The sequence below is a fragment of the Eubalaena glacialis genome, chromosome X (assembly GCF_028564815.1).
Source record: "Eubalaena glacialis isolate mEubGla1 chromosome X, mEubGla1.1.hap2.+ XY, whole genome shotgun sequence".
NCBI lineage: Eukaryota > Metazoa > Chordata > Mammalia > Artiodactyla > Balaenidae > Eubalaena > Eubalaena glacialis.
In genome coordinates this window covers 59,454,216-59,481,110 of record NC_083736.1, presented here as the reverse complement: position 1 = coordinate 59,481,110, position 26,895 = coordinate 59,454,216, and the positions used below count along the sequence as shown (strand labels likewise).

The window sequence follows — 26,895 nt, the reverse complement described above, 5'->3', positions numbered from 1 at the left end:
GAGGACAGCAGCAAAGTTATAACAAAAAGAACACCTGGAGAATCATCTTTGGATCTGGACTTCTCCTGGCTCTGTCCTTTCTCCACAATTAAAGATAAATCAAGTACATGAACAGTTTCCACTTTCTAGGGCCTAGAGGCTTTAAAAGATAAGATGTACTCTCTGTTTCTACCCCAGAGCCTCAGGGAAGTAAAAGACAGTGGCTAAGAGGCAGTAATTAGACTGCCTGTGGCTCTCCATAATCCATGCTTCTCCTGAGACACAGGTAGCAGTGTGGCACCAGTTATAGGATGCCTCCTGACCATTTCTTGGCATCAGCATCCCCTTTCATTGCCAATCGCCTTTTGTGCCTCCTATTCCCACCCACATACACAAAAAAGCCAAAAAAGGGAGAGAAATATAGAATGACACAATTGCTTCTAGCATTATCCAGGCCTTGGCAAGTACCTGTGTTGGCCAGCAGGAGGAGTCACTTACCGGGGCTTTTTTGTCAATGGGCTTGATGACAAATTTCTTGTCATTGAAAGAGATGTTCCTGATTTCACTCCAGGGGAAGCCTATCTTAGGAGTCAGTCTGTAAAAATGGATGCCAAGAACATTAGGATAAAGGCAAGACAAGAAGGACTTAGAGGGTTGGTGCCTTGCTCTCCCCACCACCAACTTCTTCCTTAAGGAGGTAGATTCATTGCCAGCTCAGCCAGTGTCATCACATGCCACCACGTCAGCTGCCAGCATTGAGGGTGCACAAAGGACCTCCTGATACCACAATCAACATATCCCTTGTCCCAGTATCTGAGGTTTGTTTTATTTTATTTTTTGTTGAGGCATGGACCTTGTAACAATCTCTCACAAGAATCCCCAGCCCTACTTAACTCGAACTATTCTACCCAAGGTTGTAAAAGTTGGGGAGAAGGTAAATAATGAGTTCCAAGACTCAGAAGTTACACAAAACAATAATATACTGATCTCCATCCTCATCAAGAGCAAGCCAAGAAGGGACTTCCCTAGTGGTCCAGTTGAGAACCCACCTTCCAATGCAGGGGACACGGGTTCGATCCCTGGTCAGGGAACTAAGATCCCACATGCTGCGGGGCAACTGAGCCCACGTGCCGCAACTACTGAGCCCACGTGCTCTGGAGCCTGTGCGCCACAACTAGAGAGAAGCCCGTGCACCGCAACGAAGAGCCCATGTGCCACAACTAAGACCCAACATGGCAATAAATAAATAAAATACTTTTTTTAAAAAAAAGAGCAATCCAAGGAAAAAAAAATAAGCTAGTGAGATAAGGCTGTAGCAAGAGGGATTACAGGCCAAAAGGCACTTAATCATCATATGCAAAGGAGATTAATTACACATCGTGACAAGGTAGGTTTTAGACCAGTGTTGTCCAACAGAAATATAATGAGAACCACACATGTAATTTTAAATTTTCTAACAGCCACATGAAAATAAGTAAAAGGAAATAGGTGGAATTAACTATAACAGCAGTTCATTTAACCCAGTATATGTAAAATACTATCATTTGAACATGTAAATCAATATTTTTAAAAATATTAGTGAGACATTTTGTATTCTGTTATTCACACTAAGTCTTCAAAGTCCAGTATGGAGTTTACACTTATAGCACATCTCAGTTCAGAGCAGCCACATTTCAAGTGCTCAACAGCTATATGTGGCCAAAAGCTACCATAGTGGACAGTGCAAGTCTAGTCAATGCAAGATTTAGAGGCCTGAGGGAGGTTGTACAATCATCTGGACTGGTCTAAACTAGGTAGAAGAAGAATGATATAGGTGGGACCCAGGAAGTATAATCTTACTCTGTCAAATCCCAGGTGTCAAAGTGGTCCAAAAAACTAAGTAAGCTCTGAACTATACCTGTCATTCTGCTCATAGATGTTGAGACCCAGGGCATCCACTCCCAGCCACAGCTCTGAGCCTTTCTTGTTCTTGATGCTGAAGTAGTTCACACCATACATCTCCAGATCCTGGGCAATCTTCAGATACTCCAGGACAGCATCCTCCCTAAACAAGAGAGCAGGGTGGGGCGGGGGCGGGGAATATAGGGGAGCCTGTGAATCAGACCCAGGGAGACAGAAAGCCTACTTGTTCTGCACTTCTGACAAGAATCTTGCTATAAGGGGTGGGAAAGAGGATGGAAGGTGAACAGATGATGGCGAACAGAGCACAACATGACTTTTGCCAAAACATGCTCACAGGAGCCTCAGGTCTGAGGTTCCCAAGGGGAATAAAGGCAGGCTGACCCTTGCTGGCCTCTGGCATGTTAGCTATCACAGAAGCCTCGTACGCAGGCACATTACTAGCAGAGCGCAAATGAGGTGGTGATGGCAAAATGGTAAGATTTGTTCTTCAACTAGACAACTCCCAAATGGTATGCCATGTTTATAGAGCTCCTTCTTCATTTCATTCTTGGGGAGGAGCCCCTGGTGGCGCAGAAACTCCCTAGGGATCCTGAGATCCCCTTCATTTCTTTATGGTCAAAATTGTCTGGGCTATCAGTTGCCATCATTCACAAAAAGTACAGCTTTATAATGGCCCTGATTTGCCTTCCATTTCTAATTTCCTGTTTCTCTCTCTCCAACGTCCTCCAGTGTTCCTAGCCCTCTGCCTCTTCTCCCTCCAGAACCAACTCTCATTCTCCCTGCAGGGGCAGTAGAGCCCACAGTTGCTAGGGCCGGCTTACCTGAGCATGCCCCGGTGCTCTTCATGCCACACCTGGATCCGTTCCTCCCACTGGTCCTTGTTAAGTTTGTGCTGTTCCAGGACCCTGGAAAGACAATGCATGGTGAGTAGTTTAAAGCACAAAGTCCAAAAGCAGGGGTAAAGGGAAGTCTACTTAGCTCCCTAAGGGGTTGATGCAAAAAGAATGTGGGGTCATTACACCAGAAGCAGACTGAAATTACAGCAGGAGGTATTAATTAGACATAGGGAACTGCCTGAGGGGTATGAGAGATACAGAATGGGTGACCAAGAAAGACAATAGGAACACCTTCCTTTGTACCTTTAACCAGAAAATCCAATATGTGCTGTGGTCTCTACGCAGAGCAATAACATATCAACAGTCTGTGCTGGCTTGTGGGGCTAAGAGTAGGAACGGGCCTCGTGGAGGCATGCACACGCTCTCCTAGATCTTTGTGGTACCAACAGTTTGCAATTGTGAGACTATTGCTCAGGGATAAGATTACAGCCTGTGGCTACAGAACAAAGAACTGAGCCCAAATGGCTCTGGGAGAAACTATTGATAATGGGCTCAACCTCCCAGATCTACTAGATCATAAACAAGGCTTGCTTTAAATATGCTATCTCAGACATTATGGCAGTGACTTAGGTAGAGTCCGAGGGCACAACCACTATCCCTAATACCTTCAGGTGAGTTGTACATTTGCCACAGCTCCACTGGGACTGAGGCTACCAGAATGAAGCAGAACTTTTCCTTCCAATCCAGAAGCCTATGAAAATAGCGAATGGATGCAGTGGGGTTAAAAAAATCAAGAGACTAGGGTTCTAGGTCACCTTAAATGAGCTGTGGGAGATTGAGCAGGTCAGAGTGAGCACCTCTGCACATCTATTTCCTGAGCCAATGAGGATTGTGCTGCCTTATTCATTTTGTGTGTTGTTGTGATGCTAAAACAAGAATAATGAGTGTTTGAGAATGTTCAATTTTGAAGTTTACAAAAGCAGAAATCTCTGTACACTGGTTATCAATATTAAAAGACTGTTCGAGCTCCCCACATCCTTGGCTTAAGTATTTCTCACTCCTATGAACCTCTGATATAAGAGGTCTAAATCAGTGAAAAGGATTGAGAAAATGGAACCGGGGCAAGGAGAATCAATCCATCTCTGGTTCTCTATATAAGCACCTGTTTACAGGGTAATGAAGTCCTGTAATTAGGCAAACAGAGGAGGAAAAAAAGCTTTTTATTTTGAGAACCAGAGAAATAACAACAGGGTATGGTGCCATATGCAAATGTGTCTGTCTGAGCAGCATAACACGGTCTTCAGACAGACCCTAGTGGAGAGGGACAGATCTGGCAACCCCTGTATAATAGGGATCAGTCAGCTTTGGGCTGCAGCCCACTCTGACCAGGGCAGATGGCCAGTACATCACCTCACCTCTGTGGCAGCAACTTGTCCCCGGCCAAGTAGCCAGACTTGTGGACTTCCTTATTGAAGTCACCATACTTGGACTGGACAGCATAGGAGGCCAGCAACACAGCAGTCTCAGGTGGGCAGTAAATATCATCATTGAGAATGCCCTCCTTCACTTGCAGGAAGAATAGTCGCTGTGTGATGTCCTGGATCAATTCCTCGGATACATCCTCAGGGTAGAACTTAGCCCGGAACTTGAAAAGCAGGGGGCTTTCCTTCCGCACATCCTGGGCAGTCACCTGGGAGCAGCAAGGGGTTATGGGCTCTCAAAAAATAGACTTTAGGGGTGGGGGAGTGGCTGTAGGGTGGGGAGAAGACACTGAAAAGTCATCAATTTGGATAATCCCAAAGAGTTGGGTGGCAATTCTCCTGGTAATTCAGAAAAGAGACACATTACTTTCATTGGGGACCCAATCCCATATCCATAATTGCTTCCTGTTGGGAATTTCTTCCTGAAATAACCTAACACCCACTGATAGTCATAAGCCCTTAAGCCATCATCATCTGACAATATATCCAGCTGCCCCCACGTTCTGAAAGTAGGCTTAAGAAACTCCTCTTTTAAGGCTCCCCCAACTCCATAAATCAGCAAAGTAAAGACTAGGATGTATGACTGAGGTCTGGGAATTGGCTATAGGCAAAAGCACAAATCAGACTGTCTTTTAAAGCCTGAAATTGGCTATTAGCGGCTCCACATTTTTCCAGCAGAAGTCTCCACTCTTTGTGAAAAGAAGACTCTGCCAGTAGAAGGTGGGGCACCCATCCCCTAGACACTGTCAGGAAAATAAGCCATAGGACAATATGGAGACCTCCAAGGACAAAGTCAGCCAGTTTGAGGATAATGAGATGGAGAACTGCCATGTTCCTGCAGAGATGCTGCTTGGAGGTGGAGAGTTTGAATGGACCTATACTTAAACCATCCCACTTGGAGTTCAACTGAGACAGAAAATCAAGAAAGAAGGACACATCTGTATGGGGCTCAGGCATCAGTTGACAGGTAAGAAAAGGGACAAGATAAGATTATGAGACTTTCAAGATTCTTTCCAGTTTAATAGTCTATGACTCTCTGTTTAACAAATTTCCTAAAGCCCTTCAGTTTGGAAAAGAAAAAAGGATACCAATCCCCTCCTGAAGAACTACTAATGGCTATGGTCCATAAGTGGGTCCCATCCTCCTTGGACACTGGCCATTCTCGCTGTTAGGAGTCCAAGTGGAGACAGCAAGAGATCTGCCCTTATTCTGATCTAGTGGTCGATCAGAATTTTTCACTCATGAAAAACTGAGCCCTAGATGCCCTGCATTTGCCAGCGAACACATTTTACACCCCTGAGAAAGATCTGGTAGAGGAGTGAATTCCAAACCTGACAATGGGATAAGCAATTACCTTCTTATTGAGTTTTAGCCAAGTAGAGAAACCCTTAGTGTCCTGGTACTGCAGACCAAAAAACCAAACTTCCCTCAGGCCGATAGTTTTCACCACCTGAAAGACAAAACACAAAACAACCACTAGTTGAATGCCTACCTTGTGCCAGGCACAGAGGACAGAAATGTGGAGCCCACATGGTCCCAGGGTCTGGCAAGAAAATATACTTGGGCAGGAGCTAAGAAACTATGTCAACATCTCTCTGAACAAAGTACTTTCACTGAGGTAGGGACTGGATCGATTACTTATGAGCACGACCACACACCAATAACTTGATATCCATTATCTCCTTGAATTTTCACAATAGCCCTATGATATAATTACAATTGGGCCCATTTTATAGATAATAAAAGTAAGGTTCAGAAGTGAAGGTTCAGTTAGTAAGTAGCAGAGTCAGGTCTGTTTGACTCCAAACCCATTCAAATCCAGTGCTTTCTGCCACCCCCCCCACCCCCCCTCAATTATGCCATGCAGTTTCACACACCCAGGATGGATTAAAAGCTGAAGGTAAAAACTGTTGGTTTAAATCCTGAATCTTGTTCTCCTGGATTACTTCTTTATGTTTAGCAACTAGGAATAATGCCCACACCCTTCAGAATGAATCCTATTTACAATGTCCAAATAAAGAATGTTTGAGGAGACAGAGCAGGGACTGTGGTATCTATACACCCCAAAGCTGTGCTGTGCCTAGGGGCTGAGATGCTTCTTTCCAGTCCTGATTAGAGTTCAGTCATGATTCCCCTTTACCACTCACACAGGTTGAGAGTGGGAATGAGGGTGGAAACAGGGTGAGTACCTCAGTGTAGTAGCTGAGGGGCCCCGTGGTGTTCTGGGCATCTTGGCTGAGCAGTGGGCAGGAAAGGGAGGCCAGCCAGGAGAAGACAGATGGGGTCTGTTTTCCAGTCCCCGACATTAGCATGTAAATAGTTCTGGCTGGTGGCTCAAACCCAGCATGCCCACCACTGGGGATAGAGGCAATAAAGCTGAGCCACATCCTAATGAGGTCACGCTGGCATCAGAGTCTTCTTTATATTTTCTTCTATTGTGGGGGGGTGGTGCTGGGGGTGTGTGGTTGAGGTGAAGAAATTTACCTGGACTTAGAAACAGGTAACAAGGACCCAGTGTTGCTTATGTCTTCCCTGTGAATAAATCAGTATATCCCCTCAAAACGCACACATGCACGCTCACACACACACACTGCACTGTATCCAAAGTCTGCACTACACATCCAAGGCCAGGCCCCATAGTCACTCCCAGAGCTTACAATCTAGAGCTTCAGAGGTCCCAAGGAAAAAGTAGATCATGTTTATTAAAGTACCTGTTATGTGCCAGGTACCAAACACTGAACAACCATGAGATAGCTATTATCTCCATTTTATAAATGAGGAAAATAAGGCTTAGAGAGGCAACCTGTCTAAAACTGCAGAGCCTAGACTAGAATCCTAATTGTATGACTCCAAAACCTATACCCTTTTCTCTTGCATGCTATCTCCTAATGCCAAGGGTTCAAAGGATCTTAGAAGCTCTGGGGTTCCCAAGTGACTAACTCCCTTGTCTCTCTTTTGGCCCAGATATCCCAGCCAGACAATGAACTTTGACTACCTCTGCATCTAGATATAGTTCCTGGCTTTCCCACTAGACTCAATCAACAACAGCTTTGGAGAGAAGCCATATCCCGAGGTCATTAACCTTCATTGCTCACCAGGGTATGCATGGTGATCGCCCTTCCCTTTCTAGCTTGAATCAGGTATCAGAAAACCTCAGTGGAAGTCTCAATTCTGTCTCCAACTTGCTGTGTGATCTTAAGGTACCATATTTCCCTCTCTGGGCCTCAGCTTCCTCATCTATCCAGCTTCCCCATCTACTACGAATGGTGTGGCTTAAACGATCTCTTTTTGCTCTCAAGTTCTACCATTCTACTAATTAGGTTATTTGTAAATGACCAAGAAATACAACCCCATTTCCCACCTACCTCTTGCCAACTTGGGTAACTAGGAACATGCTTAGAAAAAATAAATGAAGGAAGGTGCATGGTATGAGGAAAGATCAAAAGACTTCCAGGATTCAATGGCAAGGTGAGTCCTTGAGTCTAAGTCAATAGGCAGTAGGAATTACCAGTTTTTAGATGACAACAAAGTAGTCATGTTGAAATGTGATTTTGGCTTTTTTGCAGAGGATAGAGGGAGAGGATGTGGACAGGAAAGATTTTTTTAAAGCACCTCTTATCTCATCCTATATCTAAGATAGGGCCTAATTAACAATTCTAATGGTTTTTCACAAGGCTGCAAAATAATAATGTGCCAAGGTACAATTGGTGGAAAGAAAGAAGTTCCAAGAAACAATTCAGCCCCAAGAGAGAAAGGGACCCACTGAAGATGTTGAAAATGGACCATTAGGGCCAGGATGCTAGGTCACGGCAGGGCAGACTGGGAACAGAACTAGTAGGGCAGCAACTGGTTTTTGCCTGTACCAACGGTACAGCTGTAGAGGCTCAGAGACCCCAGAACTAAAAGGGAGTGAGGAAGGCACAGACTACACAGCCAGTCCCATAGGTCCCAGGAGTAAGTTCCTTAGCCTCTTCTTGCACCATGTTGTCTGTTTCACTAGTGGGATGGGTAGGGGTTGATGAGAAGAGGATCATGGGAGCCAAAACAGTTCCAGGATCTAGAGTATCTCTTAGGATAAAGTAATAGCTAAAGCGATATCAAAAGAAAGATTTCAGGATCAGCAAGGCATTTTAATCTCTCTGAGCACTGCCTCTTCCCTTATGAATACAGAGAAATCAGATGCATATAAATTTTCCACTTCCTTAGGCTGTAGGGCTTGGAGAGATGAGCAATGTCTCTTAGCCTCCACTGAAGTCCTAAAGTGAGGAAGTGAGGGTGTGGGGGGAAGGAAATATGGTCTGAAGTCAGAATCAAGACTGAAAAAGAACAAAGGATAAAACAGATGACCCCTGGACCCCAGGCTATAAGGAAAACTCCAATTAAGGTCCACAGGGCGCTGGGAATCACTTGATCAGGCAACTCTTGGCCCCATTTCAAAGTCCTGAAATATGGAAATGAGGTCAAGCTTAGCTTGCTTCCAGCTTTGCCTCCAGCTGAGACCTTACTCCAGAGGAAACAGAAACCTCGTTTTCTAGTGGGAAAGAGTATCTAGGTCCCAGTTCCAGGAACATCTGTGGCTCCAGTGACGGGTCCTTACCATTCCACTCTGAGAAATGGCTGCATCCCTGAGAAAAAATGTCTTTCTTTGCTCCCTTTGATTCCAGAGAGCCAGCTCATCTGGCCTGAGCTAGTATTTCTCAAAGTTGCCGTGGAAGAAATCCTTAAGCAGCAGAAGATAATGAATGCATATACCCGGGGGACGGGGGTGGGGTGGGGTGGGGGTGGCAGCGTGAGATACAAGAAGATGGCTGCAAGCCACAATTTTTTTGAAGCCTGAAGCTTTAACCTTAATCATTTGTGCAAATTTTACTTTCTGCTCCTTAAATATCCATGTTTTAATAATGAAATAGATATTATCTACAAGTAAAACTGATGCGCCAAGATACTAAATCACATCCATCCCATGGCTCTGTGTACCTCCTGGAACCTGCCACATTCACCTAGAGGGGCTAGGACTTCAGTTTGTAAGACACTGGCTGTGGATTCTATTCAGCCACACAATAGAAATCCCCCAAACAGACTGGAGCATTGCAGGATCCAAGCAGCATAAACTAGAAAACTGGGGTCCAGTGAGGGAAAGAGATTTGCCTCTGAGAAAATCCTCACTAATTACCAGGAGCATCTGGATGTAAGCAAGAACTCCCTTTTGCCTCTCTTTTGCATGTGAAAGCTACTTACGTCTGAGGTCTGGGGAGGGGAGGGGAGATTAGGTCAATTCTGGAAACCAAAGCCCCCCTCCTCATATCCTTTATGCATCTATCTGAGTAAACAAACTAGTGACATAAGCAGTCACTTCAGAAGCCCAGAGCAGGATTGGGAAGCAAGGCTTGAGCCTCAAGAGGAAAACTGCATGAGAAATTATGTGCAAAACTGCACCAAAGCCCAAACACCTGAGGCCCACTGAGATACCATTACAGGCTTGGCAGCAGCTGCATCAGCCACCCACCTGAAAGCAAATCAGTGCACAACTGGAAAATTCCAGGAGGGCTGCCACCATCACTGCTTCTGCTACCCCACACTGCCTGTGCCCAAGTGGCCACCTGCTCTGTAACACAGAACCCATTCAGCTAGCGTTCTAAGTTTAGGGACCAAACTTTGTTCTTAGAACGGAAACAGGCAAATAAAGAGGAGGTCACAGAGGACACAGCTGACAAAAGGCACTGGGAAAATTGCAAATGCTATAAGCTTTGGTTCAAGCCACTATACTACTTCTTAGCTATCTGACCTTAAACAGGTCTTTTCCCCTCTCCAAGCCTCAGTTCATCATCTATAAGATGGGGATACTATTATTATAATAATAGATATTAGTTATTTTATAAAACAAAAATGGTAAGAAAAAAAGAAGAAGGGATTGCTGCCTTCAATGCAGAGTCGACAAATCCTAAGGCCTTCACTGAGCCAGAAAAGCATCCTGATTTCATGGCTCCCTTATCTGAACTCCCAGGGGAAATTCCACCCACTTATTTAGCCCTTAATAAGAATAAGCAACATTAGAATGCCTGCTATGCACCAGGCACTTTACTTACTCCAGGATTAAATAAGACTACAAAATCTCTAAGATTAGTGTGATTACTATTTTACTGAGGAAAGTAAAGTCCTAAGAGGCTAAACAAGCCATCCAAGGTCACACAGCTGAATAGCAGGACAGAATTTGAACCCAAGGCTGACACCAAATCCCATGCTCTATATACCACCTCTATACACAACCTGAGCCTCAAGGGTGTTTGTTTCATTCAATGTGAGAGGAGAGTTGCATGTACTTTTCTCTGCTTCCATAGGTGAGTAACTCCAAGTTCCTTAAGGACAGAGATGGTGTTTGATAGGTCTAGAGATTCTCCTAGAGACACAGTAGACCTTCAGTCAATACTTAATCAATGAACAGATGAATGAATGGATGGATGCTCTGAGATTTCACCTCTCTTCTAGAGCTCAAAACCTTAAGTGGAGGGGGCAGGTAGAGCTAGAATAGAGCTAGAGCTAGAGACCACGGCTGAGGAGAAGCCAGGCAGAGGGTTCTTAAAGTGGAACTTATTATGGCAGCACTGCCCCCTAGTGGCACCTAGGTAATCAAGAGCCCTCGGAAGAACCTCACGCTTTAGAAGTGGGGCTAAGTGACAAAATCGCTGTAACAAAATGTGTTCTCTCTCCTCCTTAGCTGTGAACACACTCACAAGAAGGAACAAAGGCAAACGGGAAGAACTATGGGCCCCACTTCCCTTTCCCACCAGGCCTTGTAACTCCTCAAGCTATGGCTTCCCATTGTTGCCTGTTATTTATCGCTGGTGCCAAGGAGGGTGCTTCCTCTCCAGTCAGCTTCCTCTCTGGTCATCAGCCAGACAACTGCTGGATTCCAGGATGGCCCCAGAGCTTCTGTCAATTCCTCCCAAGGAGTCCAGCTCCTTCCTCCTAGGCCCCTGATCTCACTGAATGATGGATCTCAAAGGTCAGACAGAATGGACTTCCTTCCTTATGCCTCATCAACTTAGAGAGAGGGAAGAAGGGAAGAGATCAAATCCCCCAATGGCCTGTGAACACGCACCTCTGAGGATTTCCATCCAGACCGGCCTTGGCCCCGAGAGTGCCATATGCTCAATTCTGTGTCAGAGTTCAATTTTTTTTTTCCTGTAGTTTTCACCTATGGGGTCCCAGCTCTGCTCCTTCTGACCTCACAGAACATGATTGCCCCCTCCTTCCTACAACAGCCCCTCAGTGATCCCAAGACAGAGAATACATCTTCTCTTGAGTCTTCTCCAAGCCAAACAGGCTCATTCACCCCAAACAGAGTAGCACAGTAGGGAAAAGTATAGTTTTACAGTCAGAGCTATATTTGAAACTCTGTATCACAATTTACTAACTACATAACCTAGAGTGTGTTTTTTCACCTCTCATAGGCAGGGTCACTACAAGGATTAAAACAAGGTTAGTCCATAGTAGGTGCTCACTAAATCATATTTCTCAAAACAACACCGATCTTCCTGGTCGGAAATCATGAACTTCCTGGTTTCCTCCCTTTCCTCTCCCCAACCAGTATGAAAGACTCAAGTCTCTCAAGGGCTTTTTTGGGGAAGCAGTAGCTTTCAGAACTAGCACACCAATCTGGCCAGGGCTCCCTACCAACTGGGCTTCCCTCAGAACCACACCCACAGTACACAAACCAAACCAACACTAACAAAGAACTATCCGGCCCTGTGGCTTTTCAAAGTTAATAAACCCCTTTGTTCAAGTATTTTTCTGCTCGAGGCTCTAAATTATGCCTTCCTCACCCTCCACAGCTACGCCCTCCAATGCAAATGGACAAAGCCCCCAGTGTTGAAGGCAGGGAACGGTGTCATTTGTTTGAGAGAGGTGGGGTATAGAACCAGGGCTCTGGGAAGACGTCTGGGTAGAGGCCAAGGGAGTCTCTGGTACCCAGCTGGACTATAAAATCCACATTGGCTGATACTCTCCTCTCTACAGCTGCTGCCCAGAATGATACTGCTGTCTGAAGCAAAGGGCCCAACAGCCTACCTATGGTATGGACACCTTCTCCCTTTTGTCCCAGAGACAGTAGAAGCCTACCTAGGAAGAGTTGTCCCCCCGCCAGGTATCCTTCCCCTCCCCACGCCCTGGCATATGCCAATTGCAGATCATACTCAAGTGAAGCATTTCCCTCCTTTTTACAGAAAGGGGTCATCTGAAATCCAAATAGTGGGGTTAGAAATGGGAAAGAAAAGATATGGAATACAGAAATAAATGCCACAGATAAATTTCTGAGAGATAACCAAATTTGAGATATCAGTTAGACAGTGTACAGATGGGGAAACTGAGGCCCAAAGAGGGGAAAGTTTTGTGTAAGGTATCAGGAGAGTTAGTGGTAGAGCTAGGCCTAAGGCCCAAAATTTCCAACTTTCTATCCAGTGCCCTTTCAACTTCACCAGGCTGTCCCTTGAAAAGCTTTCCAATATAAAACCTGCATGCAAAGGGAGAATGCAAAACCTTAATGTAATCAAAATGCATTCAGTCATTCCAGACTAGCATTGTAATCACTTGTGAACTATGTGAATGTCAGCACATTAATTGTAGTAAATGTGTGTTTAAATGTTCCTCTGACTAACTTGTCTTTTGTAGATTAAATATCAATGACTACCTTTCACCATTCGATACAAAACAAACTCCAGAGAAGAAGCAAGTTCTAGCTAGATCCAAAGTTAGATATGCTGAGGATCTTCAAGCCCATCTCCCAACTCTAGCTGATTAATGAGACAAGAAGTGTCACAGCATTTGGAAGCTATCATTTATTACATCTCTACTACATGCCAGATGCTTCACATAACACTCACTTCTCTATTTGTATTTTCTTATTGCCTTTCTCTCCTATTTCTAATTTATCCTTTTGTATCCTTATAAACCACCGTAACAAGTTTTCTGAGTAGCAAGTGAGATACAAATAACATACTCTTTCATAACCTCACAAAAAGCCTGTGAGGTAGGTATTAGACCCACTTTTGTGGGGCAGGGACAGGAGAGGAATGAGACTACCAACCCAGAAAGGTTCAATAATTTTCCCAAGGCCTAGCTACGAATATGAAGATTTTGTTTCCCCATCTGTAAAATGGGGCCAGTACTAATTCCTGCATTCATTGGGCCTTGTGATAGTCAAATGATATGGTACACAAAATGTCTGTCACAGTACCTGACATACTGTAAGCCCTGGACAAATGTTAACTTTCATCTGTAATAGCCATAGACAACAATTTTCCCACTCTACCACATGACATCAGGGACTCAGGAGACATGCCCAAGCTGTCCTCACATTTCTAGGCATATTTTCCTTCCTTTTACATAGAGATCTGAATGGAAAACAGCCTTGCACCATCCCCATCTCCATCCTCTCCCCTCACCAGTCAGGAGTATTCATAGTAACAGAATGATCTCATTTGAATATAATCTCCTTCTTCCTTTCCCTTCCCAACTCTGGGTAAGCTCTCAGACAGCAGAGGTACTCAGAGAGCAAAGGAGAAAGGGAAGCAAGAGGGCCTGGGAAATCCATTAAGGGGACATGCGGTCCCAACAACCAGGACAATGTTAGACTCCCACCTCACCAGAGGCGGGTGTGGAAATAGGATAATGGCCCACCTGGAGGGATTCCAATCTCTGGAAATGGGAACCCCATTTTTACTCCTAGAAGTCTGGTCACAGATGGCACACTCCTTTGGCCCCTGGAGGGTCTTTGAATGCTAATAGATTCTGTGGCCCCCACCTGGCTATTATATAGCACACCCCTTTTGACAATGGTGATTCACAGCGAAGGAACACCCCTTGGATTGGAGATGGGAATGACCACTTCAGCATTATCTCCATGGCATGACTACAGGAGCTGAGGTATCCTCCTATTGCATTCATCACCCCCGGTGGTATCCTAAGTCCCAATATTCCTTGAGGGAAATGTACATAGAGCACACTACTTCAGGGAGAATATGTTGGTTTCTTTCTACTAGGAAGAAAAAACAATGTGACAGAGGCCATGTTGTACAGTGACAAGAACATGGGGTTCAAATACCAGCCAGATACCAGCTGAGTGCAATTAAGTTATTTAATTTCTGAGCATCATCATCAAAATAGAGATCACTTACATCTTTCAGAGTTGAGAGAAAGGCTCTGCATGCTGACATTTTAAAAGCATCTAGCACAGTCATATCCCACTCGCTTCTCTTTTCTCCCAGGTTCAGCACCAAGGATAGGATTAATCGGGGCCATCAAGGTGCAGGCTGCCAAAGTTAAACTTTGCCTCCTTCGTTATTAAGGCTGAGGCCAGACTTTGTTTTGACCTATCCTGGAGGAGTGAGTAGGAGAAGAGATTCCCCAAAAGTGGGCATTATGGTGGAAGCTATTGGGAGAAGTGGGGGGCTAAGGAGCAACAAGTCCCTCCCTTACCTGGTCAAACAGCTGCTTGCCAGTGGTGTTGGGCTGAATGGCAAATTCCAGCTCTGCATCCATGGTGGTCACACGCACATTGATCTAGGATGAGATCAAAGGAGGCAAGTTAGTTGTCTGGCTCTATGCTCAGCAGAGCCTGGGACAAGTCTCTGTTCAACCACAGGAGAGGGAACTAAGATGCAAGAACCTAAGACATTTAGATACTGGTGTGAAGGAAGGGAGACTATTGAACAAACAATAACCTAGCCCCTGCTCCCAACCAGTTTACTGAAGACAAAAAACCCCATAGCTACAGGGCAATGCTTACCAAGGGGCAAACAAATGAATGCAAATCAACCTACTATCAAGAGGAAACAAGTGTTGACTGTACTTCTTCCACCTACACCAGCCAGCTCCAAGCCCACAGCATTCTCTCCCCACCTCTGATCTATAGCCTGGATTATCTACAGCACTGATCTTTGCAGAGGCAAGTTAAGGGCAGGATAAAGAACACTGCATTCTAAGCCTAGCATCATAACTGGTTCACTCTACAACCTTGGATAAGTCTTATCCCCTTCCTGGGCCTTAGTTCCCCTCATCTGTGCAAGGGCAGGAGTGCAGGGGGTGGAGGTTGTCAATTACACTAGGCAATCTCCAACAACCATTTCAGTGCTGACGTCTATGGTTCTATATACTGACTTACATTGTTAACACTTCCTGTATTTATGTCTCACTGGTCTCCCTAGGCTCAAGAGAGGAAAGGGGCCTCAACAGAGATAGGTGTGGGCAGCACAGAGGTGCTTGACTTCCCAAAGCCAAGTCAGCAGAGGCAAAAGGAACAGGGACAGGCCCAGATGGAAACACACAGTATTTCACAGGCACTAGAAAAAGTATCCTCTACCTTTAAGAAGAGATCCCCTAGCCAAAGTCAATGATAGCTGAAATTTCATCAATAGAGATATGTTCCTTTGGCTGAAAGCTTGGTGGTGGTGGTAATAGTATTAATAGCAATAATAAGCAGCAGCTTTCATGTATGGAGACTTATTACTCACTAGGCACTTTATATGCACTACCCCATTTAATATCAACAATCACCCTGTGAAGTAGAGAGTATTATCTCCACAGTGGGGATGAAGACTTAGATACTTGCCTAAAGTCACATCACTAGTAAGTGGGGAAGACAGGGTTTGAATTCAGATCTAAGTCCAAGCCTCACAATTTAAACCAATACGCCAAACTCCTCTTACACCAAAGTGTAAAATGTCTCCATTAAAAGAAATCAAAGATTAAGTGTTTTTTTCTGCTGTTGGACATTTTGCTTAAGTAACCTATATGGTATAGCCACAAGATGGCTTGTTACATGGTCATATAAAATATTCATAAAGATTATTTCATGCCCAAGGCAAATACTTCAGTAATATTAAGTAAGGAAGACTAAGCAACAAGATTTCATGAGCTCAACTTTGTAAAAAGTATGCATACAGAGGTTATTGGAACCATACCCAAGTGTTAGTCAGTCTTGGTTTTTGGGTAGTGATCTTACGAGTGCATTCTCCCTTCTTTAAATTAAAAAAAAAACTAATCTACATTTTCTAAGATGCTCACGTATTACTTATACTATTGGGAGGGAACTAAAAATAGGATCGTCAAAGATGCAAATCCCCACGGAGTGGGTAAGACATTAGGCCTTATCAGTCTTTGACACCTATGGGCCCTTCCTGAGCACAGGGGTCAGCTAGCAGGGAAGAGGGGGCCAGACAGCAATTTTGCCAGCTAAACAATTCTGATGAGGACCAGGCCTGGGGAACAATTTTGTAAATAAATCTCACCAGGGAGCCAAGGAGGAAATCTATTTCAGGATTGACAATGGGACAGGAAAGGCCATGAAGGCAGGAACAAGTAAGGCAAGTACCCCAGTGGGAGACAACGGGCAGGGTTAGCCACTTTGACTCAGTGTTACCTAGGCTTCCTGCCAATCCAGTGACCTCCATAGAATAGGCCCTCATAAGGTAGGGAGAATGAGGCCCAAAGGGCTGGAATTTGGCCTCAACATCTAGCCTTAAATCACCCTTAAGCTGAGTCAGGGGAGCCCTCAAAACACCAATGACTTGATAGGGATAGGAAAGAGTAGAAAAGGGACAGTGGCCCTTTTAGTACATTGAGAAATTTCATTCTCACCTCAAGGTTTCTGTCTTAATTAGAGTTACCTCTCTAGTATCCAAGACTCAGTGGGTACTCACAAGATATTGGCTAAATGAACAGTACTAAGCAAGGGGATATAAGAGATAAATATAGCATAGTATACAGAATCAGAGGTGGGAACATTTTACATCTTGACATTTTTGTGCCATGGACCTTTCCAAGCAGTTTAGTGCTGTCTATGGACCTCCTTCTCAGAATATTTGTAAATGCATGAAATAAAGTAGATACAAAGAGACCAATTATATTGAAATAGTTATCAAAGTTTAATATGTACTTCTTTATTATATTATATAATTACCTAACACTGGGTCTTATTAATTATTACTACTGTAATTTCAACTTTGTCTTCAGCATAAATGATATTTTGAGAAATCTATAATAAGTAAATCGTGATACAAAAGTATCTTAGATTTCCACTGGTGACAAAGTCATAGTTACTAACTTTTTTTTTTTTTGGCCTACATTCATAATTGAAAGAGGGGCTAAATTTCAGTGAGAGGTTAGTGAAAACAAATATGTAATTTTCCTCCATCCAACTTCATAGATCCTTCCCACTTCAAATTATACCTATGGACTTCATGGAGGCTCAAGGACTCCAGGTTAAGGAGCTTCCTATAAATTTATTTCAGTTTACCCAATATTAATGGAATACTATGTTTAAGGAACTATGGTTGCAGTAGAGCTATAGGACCAGTCCCTGACCCCAAGGTACTTACTGAATAACAGGAAAATTATAATATACAAGGGAAACCCTGAGAAGTGCCATACCAGAACAGAAGAAACCTTTTGTGGAAATACGGAACCACAGTTCAAAGTGGTATTTGCACTGGTCTCTAAGGATAACCTGGATTTTGAAAAAGGGAGAGTGCGGGAATTGGGGGGAAGAGCACACAAATGCCCTAGGTAGAGAAAGAAATATGTGCAACGGCCCAAAAGGAGACAGAGATAAAAGCATGCAGGTCTATACTGCTGAACTGAATGAATAAGCATTTTCAGAACGCTAATGGAAAACTGATTAATTCATAAAAGTGCTAACAAAAGATCAAGATGAAAAAAAAATTAATTACATGGGACTGAGTGAACTGATGAGGATGATTATAATTTTTGTGACTTTATGTTTGAATAAAAAAAAACACATTTGTAATTAAAAAAAACAAAAAAAGCATGCAGGTCTCCTCCAGGGTAAATGAGGCCCGCAAGGTGAAGAGTGGGCAGAGAGGCCAGGAAGGTAGGTGGAAGGCCTTGAAGAATATGCTAGAAAGCTGGGCCTTAATCCTGTTGAGAGTGGCCAGCCACCCTGAAGGTTCTGAGCAGGGTGGGGCAGAATCAGAACAGGGCTTTTTAGAAGAAAGCACCCAGGGAGGACACTGAGGAAAGGGGTGGGGCTCTAGGGAACATTCCACAGCTAGGAGTTCCCTTTATTTTTTTAAAAGATTTATTTATTATTTATTTATTTATTTTATTTATTTTTGTCTGTGTTGGGTCTTAGTTGCGGCACGCGGGATCTTCGTTGGGGCATGCGGGATCTTTCATTGCGCTGCACGGGCTTTTCTCTAGTTGTGGTGTGTGGATTTTCTATCTCTAGTTGTGGCGCGCAGGCTCCAGGGCGCGTGGGCTCTGTAGTTGTGGCGTGTGGGTTCCAGAGTGCATGAGCTCTGTAGTTTGCGGCACACAGGCTCTCTAGTTGAGGTGAGGAGCTCAGTAGTTGTGGCACACGGGCTTAGTTGCCCCGCGGCATGTGGGATCTTAGTTCCCTGACCAGGGATCGAACCCGTGTCCCCTGCATTGTAAGGTGGATTCTTTACCACTGGACCACCAAGGAATTCCCAGGAGTTCCCTTTAATTCACTCTATTGGGAAGAATTTTCAAAGGAAATTCAGTGTCTCTTGCAGATCATGTCAGTCACAGGTCATACCAATCTATCATCTTCAGGGGCTGGCCCACAAGTCCAAATATTTAACTTAAATATTTGGTAAATAAATGTTTCTTAAATAAATCAACTGGTAGAAAAGAACTCAGCCTGGGTTAGGAATAAGCATGTCAGAGAGGCTACTACTGTCCAGCTTCCTCCCTCCTAATAGAGCATCACCCCAGAACAAGGGCTCTCCTCAAATCTGAAGCTGTCCAGCTGAAACCAAACTGGAACCTACTTCTCTAGAATCCCCGCTCAGAGTTTCTGTCATTCCACTGTGGCTGCTTCTCGAGGGAAAGCAGCCTGTGGTTTCCTGAACTTCACTGTGGAGACAAATAATCTTAGGTTTAAAAAAATTAGAAAGAAAAGCAAACACAAAGGGACTTCTCTTCTTGCCACTACTTAACTCAGAAGAAAATGTGAGTCATGAAGACAGGGTCATGGGTCTGTGTTCTTTTTTTCTGTGTGTCAGAGGTAGGGGGTAGTAAGGGTAATAGCATGACTGGGGCTGAAGGTGATAGGTATAGGGCAGGAGTGTTGATCAAAGAATATCCCTTGTTTTCCTTAAGAGTAATCTGAGACCCAAATGTGTATAAGGAGCTGCAGGCCCAGACCCACTGCCACACAGGGCCCACTGGATGCTCACCCTAGTGGGCACCCACTGCCTTCCTTTTGGGCCTGGCCTCTTCAATCTCAATGAGGAGAAGAGGGCACTCTAGTTTGAGAGGCAAGAACTTGAAAATAAAGCCTCCAAAGTCAGCAGAAAGTTCCCAGGCAGCCCCTCAGCTCAGCAGGAGTGGAGGAGCTGGCCTGGGTGGAGTAGCATTTCAAGATGTGGTCCCCAACAGAGAACTAACGCCCTGTGTAAGCCTGTCCTTGAAAACTGTGTCTCTGGAGAACATTTAGAGTTTAAGGAACAAAAAAAGTCTGGGTGTGGTGGGGGGGTGTGACACCCTCTCATACACCCTAGCCCTCCCACCCCTAGCCCAAGAACAATAAATCCACTTTTATTGAACAACTGAACACAGACACTTCCCACACCAAGCCTTTCACTGGACACTAACAAGCCCATCTCAGTGGTCTGTGATCCAAAGCCCTCAACAAACTGGGATCTCTCCTGTGTCCCCAGTTGGCTGGCCTAAGAAACAAAATAACCAGGCCAGATGCTACCTCTGCCTTGGCTGCAACAGCTGGGGTACTTTGCTCTCTGGACTTGGCCAACTTCAAATAAGGGACCCTCTCTTTCCCTAGGGCCAGGAGTACCCAGATGAGCAGTAGCTGGGCCACAGGGAGATCAGGGCAAAGTTTCCTCTTACTCACCCATGTCACTGAACTACAAGATGGCTCTTTCCTGGAAAGGAATTTGGGGGAGATAGAGGACAAAGCAGAGAGAGTCGAATAATCACAAGTGGCTTGTCTGAAGCATGGACCTGTACACATAAGGCAAATGGCATTGCCAGCCTCACGTCACGGATGAGGAAATTGACGAGCATAGAGGCAGGTAACAGAAGGATGGAAATGAACACTTACTGTATAGCAGCTATGTGCCAAGCCCCTTCACTCACAGTCTCACTTAACATCACTGAAACCACATTTACTCAGCCAGCAAGTGGTGAAGACAAGTCTTCTGGACGTTCCCAGAGCACCATCCTTGACTCCACCTACCTCTCCAGTGATGCTGATTTCACTGCTGACTTCAGACACCACCTTGGCAACTATTTTGGCTAAGGCCCAAACACTTTAGCATAGGAAGCCTGGGCACATCTGGGAAGCACTGCTTGGGAAGGCCCCCTTGCCAGGGCAGAGCTTATGAGTCAGTCCAGTTGTGGCTGAGCTCAATGACATCACCCCTCACCTGCCACCTCACCATTCTCTTCAAAGGCCCAACTCCTCTGGGCTTTCAGTGGCACCGCTGCTATGGAGAAGGCAAAGGTTAAGTGTAGGAGGGTGGCCAGAGGCAGGACAAGCCCTACCAGGGTAACCCCAGAACTTCAGTCTCTTCCCTGGACAGAGAGCAGTCACCACAGTGTCACTCAAACTGCCTATCCCCATTATTTAGGCTCTAGCACCCACCACTTCCTGCTGCCAGAACTGGGGCCAGCGCAGGGCAGGGCAGGACAGGGCAGGGCCTGGTCTGTCTTGCCTCTTGGGATGACAGCACTGCCTCAAGCAGCTGTTTTCCATAAGGGGTAAAACAAGGGTTGCTTTGAATCTCTAGCCTAGGAGGCATTCTCCCCCTCCCCCTTCCCCTCCTCCTCCTCCACTGACTCACTCACTTCCCGGCAACTCAGCCTCTTCCCTGTGGACTTGGAAGTGGTACCTGGTACAGTTATCTGTTCTGACCTCTTCCTGCCCATTTCCAGACCCTTAATACAGCTGGCAAGACCTGCCTAGGGTTAACCCTTCCTATGCCTGTGCTTTTTCCCAGTAGGTTCTAGAAAGGAGACCACACCCAACCCCATGCACACCCATACCTTTAATGGGTCAGCAATAATTCTTTAATCACTCCAACTGCTGCAAAGGGCATGGGCGACAAGGGTCCCCTTTCACTTGCTTTGGCCCAGTCCTGCCTTCCAAAAGCTCCCTGAGAAGCATTTCAACTGGGAGACAAGGGCGTATTGGACACTGGGTGTTACTCCTCCAGTTATCATATACTTAGGGGAGTAACCCCAAACAAAACTAACCCCTCTTAGCAATGAGAATATAACTACATTGTCACTATAGGAGGAGAGCTCAGGACAGAGAACAAAGCTGAAAAGGTCAAAGGTCAGAAACAGTGAGGTTACCTTCGTAAGCTACAGCTTCCCCATTAATCCAGCCTTAATTGCACAGCCTTTTGCTCAAACTCAGACTGAGGTAGAGTCCCCCTCTTCTTCTCAACACATGAAGGTCAGGAAGGAAACTAGCTCCTCACCATTTATACCTAACTCCAGGACTTATTTTCAAAATCAGCTCAGCCAAACCATATCCCAGGAGCAAACACCACCCACTCCCTTACCCCCCACCCCAGCTCATCTCTCCTTCCAAGGCACAGGGGGCTGCCCCACAAGCTCCTTAGCATAGCCATTCCTCCTCTTTAAATTTCCTCAAGATTTCAATCCACTCATCCTAGAATCTCATCTGGCACCTCCAGAATAAACCCTTCTGAACTTCTCATCCCTATTCTCCAAAAGAATAAATAATCCAGAATCCCCAACTATCAGACCTGAAAGGAACCTTAGAGATCACTTGATTCAAACTCTGCAATATACAGCTGGGGAAACTGAGGTCCAAGGAAGGGGAAGCACTGGCCCAGGGTCACACAGCTGCTGGACAGTGTGAGAGCAAGGATTAAAAATCTGGCTCTTGAACCAGTGGCCATAATAAGCAATAGAAACATCCTAGCACTTGGAAAACAGTAGACACGTCAGGCTGTTGAGCTGGAAAGACTATGTGGAGGAGGCAGCACCAGCTTGCTTCCATGAAAAACTCCAAGCTGACACCGAATGGAAATCTAGTTTATGACAGAGGGCAAGCCTAACTTTCAGGCTCTGATACATTCACCATCACCCATTCTAGGGAGACTAAACCTTTTATAACAGCATGGAAGGAAACTCAAAGATCCCTTGTTTCTAGGACAGTTTCTTTTGCAAAAACCTGGTTAGCAACTGATTGGGAAGGTCCCTGGCAGCAGTCACAGCCAAGACCCAAGCTGGAGGTTGGGACAGGGCGGGGAGGTACAGAGAGGGTGGAGACGACACAGCAGGGAAAGAGGCAGGGAATTTGAGGAACGGATTTATATCTAGATAGCCAAGAACAACAGATTCTTCAATTCTCATAAAACTTTGAAGCTGCCGAAATAAAAGGAAAGAGGGCCCATCATTAATAAAATAAGTCTCTCAAATGGGTTAAGCCCCTCTCTGGGGCCCCACCCAGCTGGGCTTCAGTCTCTAGCATCAGTTTCCTGCTTGACCCAGCTTCCTGCCTACAAGTTTCACAGGAAGTATTTATAGACTGGAAACACAGACCGTTTGCAGCTGCCTGGAGACACCAGTTCTGCCCAGAGCACCAGAAGAGGGCTCTACTTTCTGTGCTCAAGAACACATCACAGCGACCTCCAGCACCCCAGCTCTGAAAGGCACTGGAGCTGATGATCTAAGCCTCAGCTTGGGTTCTATCCATTATTCATGGGATTTCTGCCCTGTCCTGTGCTCCTCGGTATTAAAATTGCTGAAGCCAGGATCAGTCAACTATGCAGGAGCAAGGGGAGGCTTCCAGGGTAAATCAAAAAGCTGTTTTCTAAATTTATGGTTACCAGCAGGGAAAGGGAGGAAGGGATAAATTGGGAGATTGGGATTGGCATATATACACTACTACATATAAAATAGATAACGAATAAGGACCTACTGTATAGCACAGGGAACTCTACTCAATACTCTGTAGTGACCTATATGGGAAAAGAATCTAAAAAAGAGTGGATATATGTATATGTATAACTGATTTACTTTGCTGTACACCTGAAACTAACATAACATTGTAAATCAACTATACTCCAATAAAAATTGGAAAAAAAAAAAGCAGCTCTGTTTTCAACCCCAGAGCTAAGCTAAGGTCAGCTTCCTGCCAACGTTGCTGGTAAGCCAACAGCCAAACCTGGTATCTGGGGAACTCATAAAATTGCAGCCCTCGTCCCAGAAATAATGGTCTCAGTTCTTTGAGGAACAGATCATGTTATAGCAGAAAGAGGCTTTGGAGTCTCTCTGACCTTCCTCTTTCTGAAACTCAGTTTTCTAATCTATAAAATGGGTCTAATAACATCACCCTCACAACAGGGTTACTGGGAGATTTAAGTTAAAATAACAGACATGAAAGTACTTGGTATATCATAAGTAGAATGTGATGATTACTAACCCCTCCTTTTTTAGCCATATTATTACAAATATTCTACCTCTCTGAAATGATTTAAAACAAAAACCTGTTCGACTGCACCTAAGGGCTATGGATTGCCCAAGAAGACCTCCAGAGAGCCCTTCTAGCATAAAGGACTCTTTGACTGTGGGGGCAAACTCTAAAAACGTGATTCGATTTCTACTTGGTTAGACAGTTTGAAGCCATGCACATCAGGTGCACACACACATCCTTGCATTATTTTAAATGTTTTCTCTCTTGGGAGGGATGGGGATTTCCCCCAAGAAGCAGAGCCCTGAGGGGAGGCAGAATACAACAGAGCGCCTATGCTGCCTTGTTCTTTTAAAGGCTGCCTGATCTTCTTTCCTCGTTCTAGGCTCTGCCTTGCCATTTTCTCCAAACATGTCCCATCAATATATACAAGTTCCCAACCCTTCAACACAACACACTAAGATGTCCAAACTCCTTCAGCTGTTATCCAGAAAAATCACAAACTTTTTAAAATACAGATTCCCTGGCTTCACCCACAGAGATCATGATTTATTATTATGTAAGAAGCAGGGCCTGGGCATCAGAAGTTAAGAGCTTCAGATGATTCCAAGGCCCAGCCAGGTTTGGGAACCTCTGGCATGGAATACAGCCTCTCATGTGCTGGTGTTAACACGGCCAGAGGGATGCTTGATGGAAGGGAAACAAAGCCAAGTAGAGAGCAGTAACTACAGGGACACCTAGGCCAGTGAGCCTAGTGAATGGCTCTCCAGAGTTGAATGCAGCTCACCTCCACAAAAGATCAGGAATGCAGTCAGTCCTGCTACTGCCCCCAAAGCCCTCTGCAACCTGGTCTCTTTATTCGTAAAGTAGGGCAGGAATTATCTTTGCCCCTCCCTACCTAGTATCATCACTTCCCACCACCACAGACACTATTATGTACTAAAGCAATTTCTCTCTTGTAGGAGGAACATAGCTTTGTACTCTAAAAACCTGAGGGCAGCATCCAGCTCTGCCAATAACAAGCCATGATCTCTCAATCATCCTATCTGTAAAATGGGCATAATGACATCCACCTGGCAGACGGTTGTGCAGTGGTAATGTGGTGTTTCCCAAACTTAACTGTTGGGAATCATTTGGGGCACTAGTTTAAAAACCCAGATTCCTGGACTCCACTCTAAGCTTACTGAAACAGACTCTCCAGAGAAGGAGCTTCGGAAGCAGTAGCTTTGTCCCAAGTGATTCTTACCCTCTGGGAAGTTTAAAGAAACATCACCTGGCACAGATGCGGTTGAGATGAAATGAGAGGTCAGACCAGAGCTCCGGTCCTCCAAAATGCCTCCTGGCCCAGAAATCCTCATAGCAGGAACCTTTAGGTTAGAACCCAGCAGAGGACGCTCTGCAGGCAGAAGAGGGAGGAGAAGGCTTTGGAATTCCAATCAGAAAGCTAAGTGCAGGACTTCCCTGGTGGTCCAGTGGTTAAGAATCCGCCTTCCAATGCAGGGGACGCGGGGTTCCATTCCTGGTCGGGGAACTAAGATCCCACATGCCCCCGGGCAACTAAACCCGCAGGCTGCAACTACAGAAAAGCCCGCTTCGAAGACCCAGCGCAGCCAAAAAAAGGAAGAAAGCTAAGTGCTTTCTGGAATGACCATACCCTCAGGCCACTGTCCAGAGCCTTCCACTATCTTCCCATCTAGTTAGGAATTAGACAGTGGGAGGAAACAACTGGTGCAAATACCTCAGCAGCCAAAACACATTGATCAAAATACTCTAATTAGGGCCCCAATCAAAATCTTGTCAAGTTCTCTGCCCCTTAAACACTTTCTCTTGGGAGAACTTTCAGGCAAGGAGCAGACCTTAAATGATATTCTCCCTTTCCTGGATGCTCTGGGAACTTGGGGAACAGAAAAGACATGGTGAGAGGGTCTTGCATTTGCATACAGATGTGAACAGATTGAGGGTGGGAGTGAGCCTGGGACTCTAAGATAGGTGTGATTAATAACAGTGCACTGGAACCAGCTCGTACTAGAACTGATCATGTGCCACTCTGTACAACTCCTCCTTCAAAGACCTTGTATTGGCAGTTTGAAATTGGCCATGGTGAGAGTATTTACACCACAGGGATTAGTAAACAGTTCAAATCATGGCTTCACCAGAGAGTTTGTTGTGAAACATTTACCAGCACATGAAACACACGTGAAGTTAAGCCACCTTTAGGCCCATTTTACAAATGAGGAAACTGAGTCTCAATGAAGGGAAGCAACTGCCATCTTTTAGTTGCATGATCTTGGCCAAGAGCCAGGTCTGTCCAACTAGCAACAAATCCCAGGCTCTTCCTACCAGCACCCCAGGGCAGTAGTAAGCCCTTGTCAACAAAAAGGGAGCTGACCCAAAGGGCTCCTCCATCAACTAACAGCCAAAGGGCACCTAAGTGCACCTGGTGTACCACCAAGGAAAGCAAGAGGTAAAGAGCCCAGGACTGAGACATGAAGGCAATAAGAGACAGTTTCATCCCCACCAGAGGAGAGAGGCTGGAGTGGAGCAGGGAATGGGTTGGAAAGCCCCAAAGGAAACCACAGCACTTTCTTAAGGTCTCTTTACAAATACATGACGGAGAGTGTGGGTTCTGGAAGGAAGCCCTGGGGGCACTGCAAGTCCCTAGATCTCTTGAAGCATCAGTTTTCCTGCAAGTAAAATGGGAGTAACAATGCCTACCTCACAGATTGTTGTGAGGACAGCATTATCTCCTTTACTCATAGGAAAGGACCTGGCTTGGCACCTAGCATGTATTAGATGTTTGATACCTTTTAGTTCCTTTCTCCTGCAACCTCATTATCCAATCCAGGACCTCTGGCTCACCCTTATACAATAAAAATCCTAACCCCATGTGCACAGTGCTTTACACTTTAAAAGACACTGTCCACATGCATTCTCTCACTGAACTCAACTCTGTATGAAAGGCAGAGCAGAGATGAGCACCATTTTATAGACAGGTAAAATGGAAGCTCAGTGAGGTAAATGGCAATTTGCTCAAGTGTGAAGGAGACAGGACTAGAACCCAGGTCTCCTCAACTACTAGCAAGTACACTGTTCTTTGCCCTTCCAAGTTTCTCTTATTTAAGGTTGCAAGAGAGTCCTTCCAAAGGCTTACCTGCTATCATTTATTTCATCCAAGAAATCTAGTGGCCTCTGGCCTCTAGCTCTGTCTCAGGGTGCTACAAGAGGGGCTCTCCTTGGGATGGGAGAAGAT

The 26,895-nt window shown here is 45.1% G+C and overlaps 1 protein-coding gene across 1 annotated transcript in view; it reads right to left on the bottom strand.

The window, feature by feature from the left end:
- Positions 1-26,895, bottom strand: part of MSN (moesin) — a 66,367-nt gene that overhangs the window by 10,304 nt on the left and 29,168 nt on the right. Inside the window, exons 2-7 of the mRNA XM_061179161.1 lie at positions 14,672-14,755; positions 5,553-5,648; positions 4,133-4,407; positions 2,703-2,786; positions 1,877-2,023; positions 478-574 (exon numbers count right to left, since the gene is read on the bottom strand). Coding sequence (XP_061035144.1) covers positions 478-574; positions 1,877-2,023; positions 2,703-2,786; positions 4,133-4,407; positions 5,553-5,648; positions 14,672-14,755 — 783 coding nt within the window. The remainder of the gene's footprint in view (positions 1-477; positions 575-1,876; positions 2,024-2,702; positions 2,787-4,132; positions 4,408-5,552; positions 5,649-14,671; positions 14,756-26,895) is intronic.